We start from the raw sequence: 20,359 nt of genomic DNA on the forward strand, positions 1-20,359 counted from the left end.
TTCTTTTTGTCTGTTCTTTTCTTTTTTTAACAAGTAACTGCTTTGCCATTACATCAATATAAAATGCTAATTTAATCTCTCTTCTCAGGCAACTCCCCTCCAAAGCTATTCGAGAAGAGTACGCTCTTGTGATAGTGACAGTGTTCCCGTCCCTCAAAGACCCATACTCCAAGAAAGGCTATGTATAGTCATTATTACTGTTTTGGGTTGTTGGGTTCTGTGTACATTACAGTAACATTTAGATTCTGAGATTTCTCAGGAGCTTATGAGTTTGGCAACAGATTAATTTTGAATGTATTTCCATTTTAGGAACACGTCTATGATGCTGCAAGCAGCACCGGATACATTTCTTGGCGTCTGAAGACGATCCAGAGAAAGATTCGAAGAGGAGCTGCATCTACAAGTAGCCCAACTGGCTTTTCACCAGGAGGAGGTAAGAAAATAACTGTCCACAAACTAGATAATGTTCTCATTAACACTTACTTGGACTTAATGTACTATTCTATTACCTACAGGCTAGGCTTTGTTTTTGATTTTTTGAAAGTGAGTTGTGTTCACTTTTCTTCAGGGGGCCCAAATTTCCGAAGGTCCATTATTGTTGAACAGCAGCCTGATGGGGATGCATGCCAGGAAGCCATCTCTTTGCTCTGCCAGGAAGCCATCTCTTTGCTCAAACATACTACAGACCCTTCCTTAATTTTCCAGAAGATGAGAGAGACCTTTCAGCACCGTCAGAAGTTTATCAATGACCCAGACAGAAGTCTTGATATCCTCTCCATCTTCCCAAGGCAGTCTTTAAGTGGCATTGCGATCAACATGCTAGCATGTTTTATGTGTAAGAAAGTTTATCCCAGCAGTCAGGAGTTGATTTCACATTTAAGAGGTGAACATGGTTATTATCCTGGACCTAAGTTTAAATTGTTTTGTTGTCAGCCAAGCTGCAAACTTCAGTTCCAAACTTATGCTGGCTTTAGAAAGCACCTCAATACTGCTCACAGCAATGTTGAACAAATTGCTCAAACTTCAGCTGTTGCTTGTTCCTCTAGTGATCCAGTTTCACATGCTTTGGAGGACCAATTTAACTCAAATCTTCCTCCGAGTTCTTCCTGTGTTCTTCCAGTGTCTAGTTCTTCCAGTGTTCTAGAGAGCAATGATTCAGGACTTACCAGGTACTTATCCAAAGAAATGTGTGCATCCATCGTGGCCAAACTGGCTACTGGACCTCCTCTGTCAGAGGCCTCAGGTGGTGCGTGTTGGCGACAAAATCTCCGCCAGCATCACGCAGAGCACGGGGGCCCCCCAGGGCTGCGTGCTCAGTCCATTGCTCTTCACCCTGCTGACGCATGACTGCTCTGCGACCTACAGCGACAACCGCATAGTGAAGTTTGCTGACGACACGACTCTGGTGGGTCTCATCACGAAGGGCGACGAGACGTGGTACAGGTCGGAAGTTGACCTTCTGACCACGTGGTGCAGGGACAACAACCTCCTGCTGAACGTCAATAAGACCAAGGAAATCATTGTTGACTTCCGGAAGGGTCACACAACACACCTGCCGCTGATCATCGACGGTGCTGTGGTGGAGAGGGTGAGCTGCACCAAGTTCCTGGGGGTGCACATCAGTGAGGACCTCTCCTGGTCCGCAAACACCTCGTCACTGGCAAAGAAAGCTCAGCGCCGCCTGTACTTCCTGCGGAAGCTCAGGCGTGCATGTGCTCCTCAGGCAGTCCTGTCTACATTCTACCGTGGCACCATTGAGAGCGTCCTCACCAGTTGCATCGCTGTCTGGGGTGGTAACTGCACTGAACAGAACTTGAAGGCCCTGCAGCGCATAGTGAATACGGCTAGTAAGATTATTGGTGCTTCGCTCCCCTCCCTGAAGGACATTTACACCTCCCATCTCGCCCGCAAGGCAACCTCGATTGCCAGAGATGTGAGTCACCCGGCTCACTCTTTGTTTGACCTTCTGCCCTCTGGGAAGAGGTACAGGAGCCTGCGCTCCCGCACCACCAGACTCGCCAACAGCTTCTTTCTCCAGGCTGTTAGGGCCCTGAACTCGCTACCCCCTTCTGCGTAGCGTGCGGCACTGTTGCGCTATTTTCGGGAATGTCTGCTGTACGCGCACTTGCTCCTTTTTTTTCTGCTCCTCTTATTTATTTATTTATTGTTGTGTTATTTATTCATTATTTATTCAGCACGCTTTTGTTGTACTTGTTTACTTGTTTGTCTGTTGTGAGCCATGTCTTGTCACCGTGGGATAGGGGGGAACGAAATTTCGGTTTCTTTGTGTGTCTTTGGCATGTGGAGAAATTGACAATAAAGCTGACTTTGACTTTGACTTTGAAACTGCAGGGTAGTGGCATTTCTAACAGTTTGGTATCCTCACTTGTAGGAGATTTGGAGGAATTAACAAGTTCCACCAAGTAGTTTTTATAATGTGGCACTTAGTGTAAAAGAAAAAAAAAAAAAAAAAAAAGGTTCACAATCACGAATCTAATGTACTATTAACCAATTAACAGAAGTCGACCATACTGTCTTACACGGTAAGACAAACAAATATTGACCTCATTGATATGCATCCAAAAGGAAATTGTGAGGCGAATTCTTGGGGAGAATCGACCAGTGATGATTATCCTCATGCCAGCTTCAGGCCATGTCACTTTGTATTAGGACTGAATAAAATGGAGAAAACTTTAGGCCACCAGTTGCCCATCCCTGTTCTCAGATATGTATTAGATCCAGATGGAGATACCAAGAAATAAAATGTGAGGCGTTGATCTCTTGTCTCATAATTGACTTTGGCTGTAAATCCAAAAGGGTTTAAATCATAAGTAAAGAATAAAGTAACTGGTCTCACTGTTTTAATACTTTTTGGAGGTGAGTGAATGGATGTATTTGCTGATCACATTCAGGTGAATGCTGTAAAACTGAAATGAGCAATGCCTCATGGTAAATATGAATGATGACAAAACTAATTCAAGGCACAGAAATTCAGTTTCCCAATGGCCAAGTCTCTTGTACCGGTTTTAGAACTGTTTTCTTAGAAAACTCCTTTAGGTTTTTTTTTCCCCTTCAGAATAACATGTCACCAAAGAAGTATGCCAGAGATGTAATGATGAGCCTAAAGAGTTAAATCATTTTAAAAGACAACTAGTCATTTTGCCCTCGAGAATTTAAAACAAATCTGCTCCCTGTTGAAAAACAACGCTGAGGAGTCATAAATCTATGGCTGGAGTGCAAGGATTCATACTATGTGACAGCAGCATATTACTGAACAGCAGTGAATGATCACGCGTTCCTCAGTATCGTACGTGTAATTTTACGCATAATTGCCTTTGTTTCCATATTGACTCATGTGCTATTTACCTTGGAGAATCTGATTAAATGTAATGGTTTACGGACGACATGTTCTGGCAATGATGAGTGACGAGTCTATTATGCTTTGTTTAAAGCACTGATCCCGATTTTGCCAAAGATAAATAAGAAGCGCAGTCATCGGTCTGCTGGGTGTACAAGTCACGCCTCACTACCATTATGAGTTCAAAATAAACAAATCAAAATCCCCGATATTATAAAGGTGTAATATTTGGACGTGATGCAAAATTCACTTTTAGAAACTGATCTCTGAATCTGTTCTTCAATGTGTTAGTATGATATACATACTATAAGAGTACTCGGAAATTTAAACATGTGTACTCTAGAGTGTGGAATGTGTAATCAAATGATCTTCACAACTGACATCAGCAAAGAACTTTTTTTTTAATTCCACATACCTTTTTCACTTTGAGTATTGTTCCCACCTTTTAAAGGTAGCATACTTTGAATCGTTATGACCGATAAAGAATGTTCATCTGTATTTGTTTTCAAATCTCAGTAATGTCATTACAGACCAACATTAATTGAAACAATATTCACTCACTTTCACTATCTTGAAACAGGCATTCTAACCTCAGTATTTAGGCTCAGGGCTATTTTTCTGCTTTTGAATTAAATGCCCCCCCACCCCCCCTTGCCTACTTTGTTCGAACTTGTCAGGTATGAGTCAGGCAACTTATACATAAAATCACCAGACATTTGCAAGGAAGAGCACGGCATTTTTTCAGTGCTTCCACTTAAGAGCTAGAAGGAAATAACAGAATTGGAGAAATGATCTGATAAGTAAGTATATGTTTTTCTATATTTTTTATTTATATTTTTTCTCCTTACACAAGATAAAAATTGCTTAAAGTTAAGTCTGAAACATGTTAATGTAGAATTTCGTCTGATTGTTTCTGAAGTAAAACACCTGAGATTTACATGCAGATTTACAACTGCAGCCCAAATGCATTTTGCAACAATTATGCTGTTCATTTGTATTTAAATTTACATGTCCATATGAGGCATATCACACTGTAGCCTATATAAGTGTTGGAAAAATCTCTGTTCAGATATTTGCCTGTCACACTCCCAAGATAAAAATGGCGAAAATATGGATTTTAAGAACTAAAACTTAAGTTCAAAATGCAAGCAAAGTCGCTAATAAATACATATGTTCTGATGTGTGTGACTTTGTCGTGGACCAAGTTTCTCATCTTTTTTTTGATCAGATCATGTTTTAAATAGCAAACAATATAAAGTATACAGCAGTATCATTTCATTTCTAAAAGTTTTACAACAAACTGTTGTGTTGCAGCTTTTGCATCGTCTTTCAAATACGCAGTTTCATTATTTCTGGCAAATAAGGGTCTGGTGTTTGAAACAAGGCGTACCATTAAATAAAATAATGCCGACAAGTACAGTCGAAGAGTGGATTTTTTTTTCAACAACAATAACCATATATCAGTGTGTTTGTTCATGTAGCGAGTGTGCAATATACCAAGTTTTGAGTTTTGCTGTAATAACTTAATTTACAAGTTACAACGTATAACACCAACATACTATGAAAATAAAAAATAAAAAGTTCTTGTAGCATATGGATGTAGAATTGGTTTTAAAATCAAACAAAGAAACAAAACAATCACTTTTTAAAACAACATAAACAGGGTGAAGCAACTGCATGTAATGGACTATGTTTTGAGACAGACAGACAGACAGACAGACAGACAGACAGACAGAAACATTCATCCTCAGACATGTTTCAACAGTCATCACCAAATACTGTAGGACCATGTTTAAAGTAAAAGACTTTTCTGAAGCAAACCAAAAGCCACACCCTTTGCCAGCTTGTGGTGAGCACTTTTAATAAGCTGCATGTTAGGTTCTGAAAAACCTTTGCCCTGGAGTCACAAATACAAAAGGAAGTATCGTGACACCAACATGGGGGAATTTATTAAAAAAGACTGAGTCAGATCTTTGTCTCAGGTATTATTAAACTTAACGTTTTTTTTACATTTATCCACCTGTCCAGTTTTTGAACTGCTTTTCCTCACAAGGGTTGCAAGCACGCCAGAGCTTATCACACCTGACAATAGGCAGTAGGCAGGGGACACCTTGAACTGGTTCCCAGCACATATAGACAAATAACCATTAGCACTTGCACACTTACGGGAAATTTGGAGTCGACCATACCTACATGTTTTGGAACATGAGGAAACCCACGCAGGCACGGGCAGAACATGCAAACTCCACACAGGAAGGCCAGAGTGGGCATCAAACCCTTCACCTCTGAACTGTGGGGTGTACGTGCTAACCAGTCAACCACCGTGCCACCTCTTTGATACATTTTTAATATAAAAAGTACATCAACTATTTCCCCCTCAGACTGCTACTATTAGTTTGTCATGTACAGTAGTTCACTCATCTGACCAGGCAATGTGGGTACATTTCCTACTCATTAACAGTGTCAACATGACTGTGATGTCTTTGTATGTGCCCCGTCATTGATTGGAAGTGGCAAAAACGTGTTCAGAGTGTTTGTGTTGCCGCACAATACAACAGGAGTCGACTGAATAATTCCCAGATCAAAACAATGCATGTGGGAGAGGTTTTTCTTTTCCTGGAGTGTATCATCATGAGACATCATATTATAACTACCTAAATGTAACATTATATACTATATTTTTGGAAACAAATATTACGCCATGATTATATTTACGTTCATAATTATCCATCCATCCATTTTCTGTACTGCTTGTCTCCATGGGGGTCGCGGGTGTGCTGGAGCCTGTTCCAGCAGTCATCGGGCAGCAGGCGGGGTTAACCAGTGCGTCCCCATGCCGCCCCATTCATAATTATCTATTATAATAGAGGGCTGCACGGTGGCGCTGTGCGGGTTCGAGGTTCCGGCCCTCCCTGTGTGGAGTTCGCATGCTCTCCTCATGCCTGTGTGGGTTTTCTCCGGGTGCTCCCGTTTCCTCCTACATCCCCAAAACAAGCATGGTAGGCTGATTGAGCATTGCCAGTTCAGGGTGTCCCCCACCTACTGCCCAATGACTGCTGGAATAGGCTCCGGCACGCCCGCGAACCCCGTGGGGAAAAGCGGTACGGATAATGGCTGGATGGATTATAATAAAGTTTTTATTTTGTGTGATAACAGAGTAACAAAAGCAGCACGAACAGCAATGTGTCCTTTCTTCACAGCTTAAAAATCGAATGACTGTATTTCCCGTGCCTACCTTTTTATGACAAACAGTGTCAGACAGTGACAGAATGTTAATGTAATCAATACTGACATGGATCCAAAAAATGCTAAAAATAATTCAAGTTTTCACGTAACATCATTTGTGAAGCTTTTAATTCGTGCTTAAAAAACTAAATGGATATTACTAAAGTTGAAGTTTGTCTTCTTTCTCAAGAGATGTCTTGTGTTATCATGCATGAACACCTGTTGTGAATTTTGCTGTTCAGGTCTTTGTTAGAGAACAGCAAAATTATATCGAAATCTTTTTAGTTTTGGCTGGGAATCAAAGCCAGTCTTCGCCTGGGCAGCAACCATGAGCCTGGGATTGGCTTCAACTCGCTCTTTATATACGACACATACATCATTTAACTTTTCTTTGTTAACTTCTTTGTTAAGCCGATACTTGTGGCGACTTTAAATCTTTTCATTTAGCCAACATGTTTTGGCACACCAATCCAAAGTGCCAAATATTGTAAAACAAAGATAATGACAGTATTATAAAACATGTCTATTATCGTTGTCAGTGCTGGTTTGAACTTGAAATTGGCAAATAGCTACAGTATCAGTCATCCTAAGCCCGAGGCTATGTCTTGTCAATGACTCAATAAGACTCAATAATAAGATGATGGAACATTTGATGTTCTTCTCTCCCTCTCTTTAGGTAATCGTTCCCCATCTGCTAAAGCAAAAACCGTACTGTTTGGATCAGCGAAGGTACCTTAGGCAAAAATCATCAACGCTCAAGGACCATTGTTGGCAGTCTCATCAGGCGAAGGGAGTCCAATAGCTCCAAACACTATAATGAGTTCAGGGGCGGGTTTACGCTCTGGGTTCGGGTCATCCGGCATGTCTTCGGGGTTTGTGACGGTTGAAGATAAGAGAGAAGGGAGTCCTGGTACTGTCACCTTTACAAAGGTGTCCAAAACCTACAGTGCCGATGGATTTGGGAATTCAACAAGAGGTTCAACATCGACAGTTGCCTCGTCTCCTATTTTGAAGGAGAGGAAGATCATGACCACAATGGCAGCAAGTCATTCTGATGTTTTTGATGGTTAGTCATATTTTGTTTTTTCTTCCAAGATTCATCAGCTCATGCATCAATTTATTTTTTTATTTTTTTGAGAGAATGAACACATTTGATGTGCTGACATGTTTCAGGGAGTACAAGTACAGACTCATCTCCAGAGTATTCCAGGAACGAGTTTGGTGAGTGAGTGACAGTGAATCACTTAATTAAAACACTAATGTCGGTGCTAATGTATTCACACTGCCAAACTTTCTCTTTTGTCTTAGGCTCCTCAAAGGCAATGTCAGGTTCCACCCCACGAGGGAGATCTCAGAGTCGAGGTACATGTGAGGCTATGAAAGCAGCAAAGTGGTACCATGGGAAAAAATATTAAATTAAATATATTAGATCTTATATGGAAATTAAATTTTATATTGAAAAATGTGAGCATCAACTACTGAGGTAGACTGTAGGCCAAAACCACAGTACTCTCATATTGTATACTTTTAATACACAATATCACAAAGTAATAAAATCACACAGGCAGGAGACAGAGGACAAAACCATATGAAGGCAGTTTCAGCAATCATGCATAAATTGTGTGTGCTGGCAGGAATAAGTTAGTAGATGGCAATGAATGGCCTTTTTTTTCAGAATCCTAAAAATGTTTGAAAACTTTATCCACACTCAACTTGTCGGTGCTTGAGGGGGTAGGATAATGGCGTGCATTTGGCCACGTTCAAGTTAGCCACCATGTTGGCCCTTCTTTATTCAACTGTGGTCAACACCAAAAGTAGCATGATTTGTACACAACTCGCTCCAGTAGAACCAACAGCCATATGTATCACTAGGTGCCTTCTCCAGATTGCATATGTTTCAGGGTTCTTCCGTATTTTACAGTGTTTAAGTCAATATGTATTCTTAGCCCTGAATTTTGGGCTTTTCGTTCCTTTATGCCTTGACAGTCCTAACATTTCTTTGTACCTTGTATCAATTAAAAAAACTTTGGGCAAAATGATGAAAATATTCAAACAATTACGTGCATTTTCTCTTTCAGAGAGTGCGATCCGAGCCAGGCTTCAGAGCGCTTCTGATTCAGCAAGTTGTGAGTACCACTGTTTCACATGTAAAGATGATGACTACAAGTACCTCATGGTCACTTTGCTCTTACAGTATTTGTTTGCTTTTAACATCCACTTGGCAGGGACTGAACTGGATGACGTGAAGCGTCTGCTGAAAGGAAGTCAGTCTGAGAGCACCACCACCGTTCAGTCCCCAAACAACTCTTTGCCCATTCCAAAGAAGGCCAGCGTGGAAACAAGAACCATATCTGAGACCACCAGCACCATTAAGTGTTCAAACAACTCATTGCCCATTCCCAAGAAGGCCAGTGTGGAAACTAGAACCATTTCTGAGAGCACGAGCACCATTCAGTCTCCTAACCACTCGTTGGTCATACCCAAAAATACCAGTGGGGACACAAGGATTGTGTCTGAGAGTATCAGCACTATTCATTCCCCAAACAGCTTATTGACTATCCCCAAGATCACTAGTGTGGAGACCCGGATGGGGACGGAGAAGTCAAAATCAGGTTGAGTTTACTATTGTCAAGTAATTCTGCATTCATTTCAGAGTTGTTGTTTTTCTCTGATTCCGGCAGGACAGTAAATAAGACTGTCCATTCCTTGAGCTTGTCATATCATTTACTTCCAAAATCATTGCCCTTGATAACAAGAAACGTCAAAAGTTCTCATGTTTGTGAACTGTCATGTCCACACCAGGTCTGTTGACAGGCCCAGATCACTTTGGTGGTATTTGGCCTGGAAGTGTTAACAGCAGCTACAGCTTCAATCCAAACCCCAACAACCTAACCACCACATCTACTGTTTACCACTCAGGTCAGTCAAGTAATGTATAGTCTGATATCATACTGGGCATCACCGTGGTGAACTGCTTAGCATCGTTGTTCCACTCTTGAAGTAAACTCTAACACGTTGACAGTCATTCAAGGTAATATCTTTGATAAATGTGCCGTAAATTATGTCCATTCTACTTTATTAGGTTATACGTATTTGCTACGATTACGTTTAGCTTTACAATGAACAAAATTGTCATTGTTTGTTAAATATTGAGCTCTGTTATAATTGCTAATCACTGTAGAGTTGTTACTTTTTTTATACAATTTTGGGTATACACATTTGGCAGAGATGACAAATCCAAGTCCAGAAAGTAAAAAACCCTGCCTTCTACTCAGTCATCAGGTAAATGAGCTCTGGAAACTTGTTTACCTGCCTTTCTATTGAGTATATTTAGTACCCACTATCATTTTTGGGCTAGAATATTTTGAAGTGTATGGAACTTTTTCGGTTTATCTAGACAACAATATATGCATTAAGTATAGACAGTATACTATACTACTGCTATAGTTTTTAAAGGGGAAGTTAACCCCCCAATTTTTTTCATAATGTTCTGTGCATCCCAACTAGTCAAAACACAGTGTTCTGATTAATCTTTTGTTTGTAGAATATGAATTAAACAGGAAAAATCCACCTATTTTGCCACTCGCTGTTGACTGACAAAGACATCACAAAATGACCACCCCCTGACATGGATAAAAAAAACTGATGTTTTGCTACTTAATTTATATTCCAGTAATTCAATATTGATCAGAATGCTGTGTTATAGACTAGTGAGGCACATACAACATACGTATATAACTATAAAGAAAATGTTGGGATTCACTTCCCTCTTAAGACATGATACACACCCAAAACAAATGTCTGTTTTGGTATTTTACTCTATTAACAGTATTTGATCTGTTGTTTGATATTGCTACATATAGGCGGAAGTCGAGGTGGAAAAGGAGATGTCGGAGGGGGTGTTCGCAACAATATGGTCCTAAGCTCTCCCACTGTACACAGTGGCCTATCCGTCAGCAGCACCGGTGAGCCTTTCTTGTCATAACTTTGCCATGATTCATCCTAGTCCACAAACTATAAGTGTTTTTTCTTTCAATCAGTGCCAGTGTATGGTGTTCAGAATAACCTGATCAGTACCAATACCAGCCCTGCTGTCTTCTCTCCAGCTGGAACAAACACTGACACAGGTAACGTAATTTAGAGATATTTTCAGTATTCAAATACTATATGTAATACATACAGACAAAACCCTATTAAGGATCTGAGGAATTTTATTGTTTAAGTTATAGCTTTACTACTACCCATCCACACTTAGATTTTTTTCTTTTCCTTTTTTTCAGTTTATGGTGTGCAGAAAAATGTCTCTAGCCCTGCAATCAGTACAACCAAAGGTAAGAAATGTATTATCGCAGTTACTTATAGAATCTTGACTTTACAGGAAAATTAGCACTTTTGTTTCCATTCAAAAGTATTTAATTTCAACAAAATACAATGCATTTTTCCCACACTCTAAAGTGGTCCCACTGGTCTGTTTTGGGCAAAAAAGTGGCAAGAACCATGTATTAAAGTAGACTGTATTGCATTATTCTCTTGCAACAGAAAATTGTATCTATGTGTGTGTAAATTTCTGAACCTAAAACAACAACAACAACAACAACAACAACAACAACAACAACAACAACAACAACAACAACAACAACAAAAGAACATGCTCATCAAGAATGGGCATACACCATATGTGGAAACATACCAAGACAGTCAGAAACTCAAAGGGCATAATTTGAGCAAGTACACTGACTCATAAAAGTGTATATGAACCTCTTGTGGTTCAGAATCTCAGAGGTCCAGTTCCATACACAGTTGTACAATTTGTAGCCACAAACACTTGGACAGTACCAGGGGTTACTGATGTAGTGGATCATGCAAAAGCTGACTTTTTAACTGTGCGAGTTCATGTTTGCTAGTTTTTCAGTAATGCAAAATTTTGTTCTTCATAAACTATTACACCTACTGTATATTTTCATGCATGTATCATGCAGTGCGTCCCCGCAGTCCTTCTATTGATGAGCCTTTGGACAAAGATTTTACATTTGCGATGGTAGAAAAGGACAAAACACCTATCAAGAAGGAGACAGAGCGACTGGTCACGACCAAAGACACTGGCAAACAATTCGTGTCTACTGCTCCTGCAACTTCTTCAATGTCTACTGGTACCAAATGACACTTATAGCAAGCTTTTTTTAGCTAGATGAAACAAGCAAATATTTATATTGAAAATTTTCAATGCTATTCTGTTATCATGGATGATGATTGCTCTGCGTTCTCTTCTAGCTGCCTACTCTGATGATTCATTGATGAGGGAGAAACACAAGTTTTCAATGAGCACAATGAATGATGAAAGGAATGCTAAAGGTATACCACAGTACATAAAACTTTGCATTATGGGACATGAGATCTTTTTTTTTTTTTTAATAGTCACTCATTGTTTGATTTCCCACAGCTGCACTTCTGAAATTTGTCTCGTAAGATAAAGGTGGTACATAAATCAGTGCTAGTGTTTAAATTTTTATTATGATCTGTTTGACGACTGTCCTAGAAAATCGCAATATTCTATCATATGCTCTTATGAGCAGCACCACAAGGTACTTATTTGATCCTCGCAGGCACCATGTTGTTGACCCTACTGTAAATCCTGCTGTTAGTTCAACTCAAATGTTCAAAATTGATTGCAATTATTAATTTATGTTCACACTAACTCAACGTAGGTAACGTAGGTAATAAAGAATATGTGATTCGACTATAAATAACTCTGATGTCTATCATTTAAGTTTGTGACTATTTTTCTTCTTATTTTCTTCTTATTTTTCTTATTAACTATTATTATTTCTATTAATCTGAATTAGATGCACTCATCTCTCATTGCAAAGATTGTGTGTTTAATCCTCCTTTTGCTATACGTTCTCTTCCAGCTACCTACTCTGATGATTCATTGATGAGTGAGAAATACAAGTTTTCAATGGGCACAATGAATGATGAAAGGGATGCCAAAGGTATACCACTGTACATAAAATATTTGCATTATGAGACATGAGGCCATTTGTTTATTTATTTTTATTTACAGTCACTCTTTGTTTGATTTCCCACAGCTGCACTTCTGAAATACGGCTCAAAAGATAAAACTGGCTGCGCAGGTAAGTTGTTCCACAGTTACACTGTAAAACATAGGTCAACGAACTTTTTGAAAATGAGAGCTACTTCTTGAGCACTGATTAATGTGAAGGGCTACCAATTTGATACGCATCTAAAATAACCAATCTGCTAAAAAAATCCTTCAATAATGTTACTATGTCTTAATTAATGATATTCATTTTCCAACAGTTGTGGTGTCAATGATGTCATATAAACAAATGGGTTTTATATGCTGCATTTTTTTCATAAATCAGTGGCAGTGTTTGCATTTTTAAATGATCAGTTTGACGACAGTCCTAGAAAATCACAATATTCTATTACTGATGAGGTATTTTTAAAACAGCCCCAAACCTAATCATTTGATCCTCGCAGGCACCATGTGGTGACCCCTGTTTAACTCAAATGTTTGGAGAAAATCGATTGCAATTATTTATTTATTTATTTATTTATTTATTTATTTATTTGTTTGTTCATTTATTTATTTATGTTTACACTGACTCAACGTACTTATGATTGTTCTCATTTTGGTTTTTAGTGCTTTTCAGTTAAAACCAAATTGGACATATTACTATACTGGCTGCCAAGCAGTAGACAGCTGGCTCATTTAGTGTAATAGCTCATCCACTAGGTAGCAGTAAAGCTCAATGTTCATAAATTTTACTTCAGCTGAAATACTTAGTAGTTTATGTTGTTTTCTTTAATGTTAAGAGGGACGATCACAGGACTTGATCCTAAACCCAAATGTCCAAAGTTGGGGGTGCAACACACTGAGCTCCAGAGACAGCTTTGGTATTTAATCACGCAGTTTACAAAAAGCATTTAAAGTTTCCGAATTCACAATTTTCTATACATTTATTTGAAAAATTTAGCTATCTGAATTCAACTTTGGACTGACTTAAAGCAGTCGGGGTTTCAAATGAGGGTTTTGGATTCTGTGCTTATTTTTGAACATGATTATAACATTTGGTTTAAAAAATTCAAATGATAGAAACTATGACCTCTGGTTTTAGAACAAAGTTTCAAAGTAAGATTTAAAAGGCGGTGCTTAAAATGTTTAACCTGATTTTTACTCATCAGACGTATGCAATGACGCGGCTCATGTTTTGGACTGACTTAAAGCAGTCGGGGTTTCAAATGAGGGTTTTGGATTCTATGCTTATTTTTTACCATAATTATAACATTTGGTTTAAAAAATTCAAATGATAGAATGTATGACCTCCGGTTTTAGAACAAAGTTTCAAAGTAAGATTTAAAAGGCGGTGCTTAATTTTTTTAACCTGATTTTTACTCATCAGATATATGCAATGACGGCTCATGTTTTGGCTTGAGCCGCTGCTGTCGCTGCAGTTGGTGGAAGTGGCTGCTGGGTATCCTGCTCGGCCTGCTCCTTCTTCTTGGTCTCCTCTTCGGGCTCATCGCTTTGAGTAACAAAAGACTTGCATCTAATTATACACCCACATCGATTTCATAGAAAGTGCCGGTGTGTCTCATTAATGTCTCTGGCCTCTCAGGTGAGGAAGTGAAACGTCTCAAGAAGCGAGTTGAAGCTGTAGAAGCCATCACCGGCACTACGTCAGCGAGGACGAGTCGTCTCTCCGGCTCCTCTGCCATCAACATTGCTGATCCGCTGGATTCTAAATACTCCGACAGGAGTTATTCTGGTTCCACGCTGACTCACTCTGATAACGGAATTGGTTTAGGGACTGCAGCACGTGGATCGGGAGAGGATTTGCAAAGAACTGTTCAGCAGTTGGTCAGAGCCGAATTACGCTCTGATGGTTTAAGAGGTTAGAAATACTTGATATACGTATATGCAGTAGATATGTTCAGATGATGGTCATCAATGACTGTGGTATGAGATGAATTAAACATTTTTTTTTTTTTTTTAGACTCGCTGAAAGGAGCTAAAGGAGACCCTGGAATGAAAGGTGTGTTTGCAAAACTAAAAAAATATATATTGACAATTTTTTATATAATTATTTTTACATGCATCATGACTCACATTGTCTCCTCATAGGTGATCCAGGTGTTCTTGGGCTTCAAGGTGAACATTCAATTAATCAAAATATTTGTGCAGTCATGATGTTACAGGAAAACCATATGCAAGATATAAATGTCTTATTTCTTGTAGGTGATCCTGGGTTTCCTGGCCTACCAGGTAAGAATTGGAGGCACAGTACTTCCTGAATTGAAAGCACAGAATAAATTAGTTATGTCATGGTCATCCATTCTCTTGTCACAGGGTGATGGTTGTGTTAGAATATTAACATGCCAAAGTTAATAAAATGAACGGTGAGCACGCATTAAATACATTTTGTTGTTCTTCAGGTCCTCCTGGACGAGCGGGCAACCCAGGAACAGAAGGGCCCAGGGGTTCAAAGGGAAACATAGGTAATTTTCATGTGTGCTGTGTAGTAATGAAGTAACCCTAATCCTAAATGTTCTCCTTATTTAAAAAAACAAAAAAACAAACACACGATTTATCCTCGATTGGAACACAATTAGCACACGCTGTTTGGTTTACCCACCAAGTATCAAAAGTATTCTGTATGAATAGGTGATCCAGGCCCTCAGGGATTTCCAGGTCAGAAGGGCTTGGACGGGCTGCTGGGCCCTCGCGGAGAAGCAGGGCCTCCAGGTTTTGGCTCAAAAGGAGAGAAAGGTAAGCAAGGCCAAATCTTTATAAAGTTTAATGTTATAAAGTGTTTGTTTTTTAATATTGAAACCCAACTTGGCCAGGCAATCCGGGACCCGTTGGTGCTCCTGGACAAGTGGGACAGAGAGGTAGGGGGTACTGTAAATGTCAATGTTTAATGATTGACCCACAGTGAAGAAAAATAAATAATCATAAAAAAAAAAAAAACTCAAATGGAAAAGTCAATACTTTTATTTCTGAGGTGTAGCGCACATCATCATTAATTCATCAGTGATTTGGAATACATATGCTATATGTGCAGGATGAACAATGATAAGCGTGGTGTCACAGGAAGGCAATGAATCATTTGATTTATTGATCGTTCAGTTGTATAAAATCTGCGATTCAGACCGAATATTCATCAGATTATTGAATGTCTGCAGGTGCTCCTGGTCTCAAGGGTTCCCAGGGTGATAGTGGATATCCTGGACAAAAAGGTTCCCTTGAAGGAATTCTATAGCCTTCATTTTACATAGTACTTGTAAATGAGCCTACAGAACCTGTACTTACTAACAACAGTATTTGATGAGTAAAGTTTACTGTCAAGCTAAAGAGGACTTTGTTTTCTGTGAATTTACACATTAGGAACACCAGGCTTACCAGGAACCAAAGGAGGCTTGGGACAGAGGGGACCGAGTGGCCCTGCAGGTATGTTTCTGAGAATGTGAATTTCCTTCAAGAACATGGACACTGTCAATTGTCTTTTTAAAATACCTACTAATGTCGCTTTAGCTCAGCTTGGATGGCTTAGGGATGTCATCCATGCCAACTAAAATCGTTTGACTGTGATTCAATATATGAGAATAATGTCAATGTCAACAACATGTAAGGCTAAACTAAAGAACTTGTTTTGACTGATCATTAAGGTGAACCTGGAAAAGAGGGACAAAAGGGCTCCAAGGGAACTGCAGGTGAGCAAAAAACAAATTATCTGAAAGCTTATGTATCACGTTGATAAATTATTCCGTTTTACGTTTTACTCATTCAGTTGTGGTCTATATAATGTGGAACAGCGATGCTTTTGTCTGAATTCCTCATTTAGCATCACACGTCCCCCTTTTATACTTGTTCTGAGGTACGGTCTCTTTAAATGCAAATGAGAGACTTCACACCCCACTCCCTCCAGGCTGCAAGATGTGCGCCTCCCGTTACGGTCGTCATATTTGTAGTTTTTTTTTAGGTAGCCCTTACTTGGACTGCAAACTTTTTGATTGATTAAAAGATGGCAACGGTAGAAGACTTGTCCATACATACATAACACGCAACAAAATAAATCCCCTCACAATGTTTATGAACACGTCTTGTAAACAGGCATTGCAGTCAAGTTCAGTGGCCTAGTAGTAGAGTGTCCGCCCTGAGACTGGAAGGTTGTGGGTTCAAACCCCGGCCGGGTCATACCAAAGACTATAAAAATGGGACCCATTGCCTCCCTGCTTGGCACTCAGCATTAAGGGTTGGAATTGGGGGGTTAGATCACCAAATGATTCCCGAGCGCGGCACCGCTACTGCTCACTGCTCCCCTCTCCCCCAGGGGATGGATCAAAATCACATGGGGATGGGTTAAATGCAGAGGACAAATTTCACCACACCCAGATGTGTGTGTGTGACGATGATCATTGGGACTTGGGACTTTAAGTTAACCAGTAAGCTATTACTAGCGTTAGCGAGAAGCTAACACATGCAAGAAAGACTGACGCTAATGCTATGGAAACGAGTGCATCATAGACACACAATAATATGAAAATGAAATACAGTTTATTATTTTTGTGTCATCTCAAGCTTACCGCTTTACTGTGTCCGTCGTTTCCATAGAACTGAACCATCGACGAAACAAAGTCTTTCAGTGAATCCTTCTCGAAACTGACGAAAGATTTCTGAAACACTCGTCCTTGAACAAGCAGGACTTTGCCCACAGATGTGGGAACACTGCTTGAAAAATGAAATTTGACCAGGCACTTCTTTGATGTTCTGATGCTGGGGGACGGTGCAATGAGTTGTGTGGCTTGATGCATCAAACAACGGAACATTTTGACCTCTCGAACTTCGGCATCCTTGAGTTGTTTGGACTACAAACATCTCTCCGAGTGATAAAGATGATGGATTTGCGAAACCGCTTTTTTTTTTTTTAATTGAATATATGAACCCATTTCTGCAGGTGTTCCTGGAATACCAGGACAGCCTGGTGCAAAAGGTAAAAGACACAAGCGATCACTCCTTATATTGTATCATTGAGTGTGAGTGAGTGAGTGGTTTACTTTCTTACTATGAAAAAATATAACGCTGTTATACAAAGTGTGTGAATGTGTTAGTCAGGCATCATTATAAAACTTCAATATACTTAAATATAGAATGGCTCTATAAATTGAAGTTATGCTGCCCATTTTACATATTTAATTGTTTGAATGTAAAATATGCTTCTAATAAAGAATATCTCAAATCTGTCATTCAGGTGAAAGGGGTACAGCTGGTCAAGTCATTTCTGCAGGTAGGACTACTGTACTTATTACATTGCAAACAGAAGGAGGAATTAATTTACAAAATGACTAAATTAATTCATTTGTTTCTAGCTGGCTCCAGTACGGTGGCAATCCCGGGACCACCAGGACCAACTGGACCTCCAGGTCCTGCTGGAGTTCCTGGTTTGTCTGGTCCCATGGGTCAAAATGGAAATCCTGGTATAATAAGTCTTTGAAATATTTTGCTTATTAAGTGGTTTTAAGTCATGACAGATAACACGAAGAAGAAGACAATCACTGTACAATATACTATCATCACTGCTATAACATTAATGTGATGTAATCTTCAAGGTCCAAAAGGAGACCGTGGAGAGAAAGGTGACAGAGGTGAGAGAGGAGAAGCTGGCGTCAGTGTCTCAAGATCAGAAACTATCAGTTCAACACGAACCGGTAGTAAGTACCACACCTGTTTCTTCGGTTCTAATGTCACTCAAAGCCTGTATCAAAATTAAAATGTTACATTCATATGTATAACCAATCCCCGTGACTCTTTTCAAACAGCTCTGTCATCATCGGCTGGACTTAGGGGCCCACCGGGACCTCCAGGGCCTCCTGGAGCCCCAGGTGCTCCTGGTAGGTTCGGAACCTCATAAGTTTAATACCCCTAAAATTGTAGTTACAGTTTTTTATATTATATAATAATATTTAATTTATTTGGTGATAGCATAAAAAATAGCACAATAAAACTTCCTGTCACCATTCCATACAAACTTATTTTACTTATATAATAGTAAAAAGGTCGAAAATCTTCTAAAAGCATCACCTTATGATGCTCAGTCAGAAATATTCATTCTACATAATCTATCCACTATCATGGTCAAGCACAGTCTGACTTTTCTACTATATTATATACTCTATCATTGTATATACGTATGCTATGTAGGGCCTGGACTTGTCAAGGTCGGCGAACAACTTCTGAGTGGAACCGTCATTTCCTGGGGTAGGGTTAGGGATGGGGGAATAAATAAAAATTGCTCTAATAGTATTAGCAGAAGAGTTATCTTGCGCTTTATCAACACAATACTTTGCTCAAAATGTTAATGTTGACTTGTGTTCATTTATTTGAAAACATTATTAAGAAGATGCTTTGCACTTGTTGTGCTCTATCTATGGAATTGTTGTGGGTTTTACAATAGTCAGTGTTTGTATATGGTTACATTCAATAAAACTCATTAAAATCAAAATGAATCAAAATGTCAAAAAAATTTTGACACGGAATGATCACCCCATCTCATCTGAGTGAACAAAATATTGAATCGATAATCTAAACTAATTGCCCAACAAAACAAGACAATGAATTACTACTTATACGTGCACACCACTAATAGCCTACTCTGAGTATTCACAAGCAATGTAGAATTGATATTGATGACGGTTCCTCTCTTTTGTCACAATAGGTGAGGGAAGAGAAGGTCCTACTGGGCGTAGAGGTCCACCTGGAGAGCCAGGTACAGGAACATCAACATTTAAACATTACTTACATTATTTTGTATTAGTTATTGATTATAAATGGGGCCAACAGGTATTGCAGTACCTGGACCTGCAGGGCCAAAAGGAGAGCCTGGCAACTTTCAACCTTCATCTGGTTGGTGAAGTTTTTATCTATCTATCTGTCTGTCTGTCTGTCTGTCTGTCTGTCTGTCTGTCTGTCTGTCTGTCTGTCTGTCTGTCTGTCTGTCTGTCTGTCTGTCTCTGTCTGTCTCTGTCTGTTCAGCTGTGATTTTTTTAAGTTACCCCCCCCCCCCTTTTGCCTCAGGAACCTTCTTTGCTGGACCTCCAGGACCACCAGGACCTCCTGGACCCCAGGGCCCACAGGGTACACTTGAAAATCAAGCCATACTCTTAACAAGCTGTACAGTTTAGTTAACAATTCTGTGTCCTGATGTAGCCCAAAATCATTTTTAAATTGTCATATTATGGGGTTCTTCTTATTTCAATTCTGTTCTAACCATTAAAAGTAAAAGTCAATGACACCCAATTAATGGCCAGCATTAGAAACTAGCTCCATCCTGTCATTATTGTTCATTAATGTATTACAATACTGTGTTGGTAAAGCCAATGAAACAGTGATGGTACATTCTCTGTACCTTTTTAACTTTCGACACTAAACCAAACTGTACTGTTTTTTTTTTTTTTTTTTTTTTAAATATTTTCCAAAGTTTGTTATTGAACCATCGTTAATAGATGAAAGCTCTTTCTAGAATTAATGAATGGCTGTTTGTTATACCGGAGTAGGATACTTTGATTTGTTTGTAACATTGTATTTCTTATCATCATCATTAGGTGAGCGAGGACTCAGAGGTTACCAAGGTACGAAGATGAACATGCCTATTGTACCAATGTTACGTTCCCTCTTTAAAAAAATAAAATAAAATGAAAATTATATATATATACATACACATACACACACACAAGCAGTGTGTAATAAATACATCT

At 39.3% G+C, this 20,359-nt stretch overlaps 1 protein-coding gene across 3 annotated transcripts in view; it reads left to right on the top strand.

Moving 5' to 3' along the window:
• The first annotated feature begins 3,998 nt into the window (after nt 1-3,998).
• The window catches only part of LOC125969074 (collagen alpha-1(XVII) chain), a 23,726-nt gene continuing 7,365 nt past the window's right edge, over nt 3,999-20,359 (top strand). For 2 of the 3 annotated variants that reach the window (XM_068650648.1, XM_049720762.1), the window contains exons 1-34: nt 3,999-4,158; nt 7,260-7,649; nt 7,757-7,804; nt 7,892-7,945; nt 8,662-8,709; nt 8,809-9,195; nt 9,386-9,502; nt 10,447-10,548; nt 10,624-10,710; nt 10,864-10,914; nt 11,563-11,733; nt 11,855-11,935; nt 12,493-12,573; nt 12,670-12,714; nt 14,008-14,136; nt 14,224-14,499; nt 14,602-14,640; nt 14,730-14,756; nt 14,844-14,870; nt 15,041-15,103; nt 15,270-15,374; nt 15,452-15,496; nt 15,791-15,844; nt 15,993-16,055; nt 16,274-16,318; nt 17,563-17,598; nt 17,857-17,892; nt 17,975-18,082; nt 18,215-18,316; nt 18,425-18,496; nt 19,321-19,371; nt 19,446-19,508; nt 19,680-19,739; nt 20,207-20,233. In XM_068650648.1, coding sequence (XP_068506749.1) covers nt 7,400-7,649; nt 7,757-7,804; nt 7,892-7,945; nt 8,662-8,709; nt 8,809-9,195; nt 9,386-9,502; nt 10,447-10,548; nt 10,624-10,710; nt 10,864-10,914; nt 11,563-11,733; nt 11,855-11,935; nt 12,493-12,573; nt 12,670-12,714; nt 14,008-14,136; nt 14,224-14,499; nt 14,602-14,640; nt 14,730-14,756; nt 14,844-14,870; nt 15,041-15,103; nt 15,270-15,374; nt 15,452-15,496; nt 15,791-15,844; nt 15,993-16,055; nt 16,274-16,318; nt 17,563-17,598; nt 17,857-17,892; nt 17,975-18,082; nt 18,215-18,316; nt 18,425-18,496; nt 19,321-19,371; nt 19,446-19,508; nt 19,680-19,739; nt 20,207-20,233 — 2,950 coding nt within the window. In that variant the 5' untranslated portion in view covers nt 3,999-4,158; nt 7,260-7,399. The remainder of the gene's footprint in view (nt 4,159-7,259; nt 7,650-7,756; nt 7,805-7,891; nt 7,946-8,661; nt 8,710-8,808; nt 9,196-9,385; nt 9,503-10,446; nt 10,549-10,623; nt 10,711-10,863; nt 10,915-11,562; nt 11,734-11,854; nt 11,936-12,492; nt 12,574-12,669; nt 12,715-14,007; nt 14,137-14,223; nt 14,500-14,601; nt 14,641-14,729; nt 14,757-14,843; nt 14,871-15,040; nt 15,104-15,269; nt 15,375-15,451; nt 15,497-15,790; nt 15,845-15,992; nt 16,056-16,273; nt 16,319-17,562; nt 17,599-17,856; nt 17,893-17,974; nt 18,083-18,214; nt 18,317-18,424; nt 18,497-19,320; nt 19,372-19,445; nt 19,509-19,679; nt 19,740-20,206; nt 20,234-20,359) is intronic. The other variant, XM_049720761.2, reaches the window with a different exon arrangement.

This window comes from Syngnathus scovelli, chromosome 5 (assembly GCF_024217435.2).
Source record: "Syngnathus scovelli strain Florida chromosome 5, RoL_Ssco_1.2, whole genome shotgun sequence".
Lineage (NCBI taxonomy): Eukaryota > Metazoa > Chordata > Actinopteri > Syngnathiformes > Syngnathidae > Syngnathus > Syngnathus scovelli.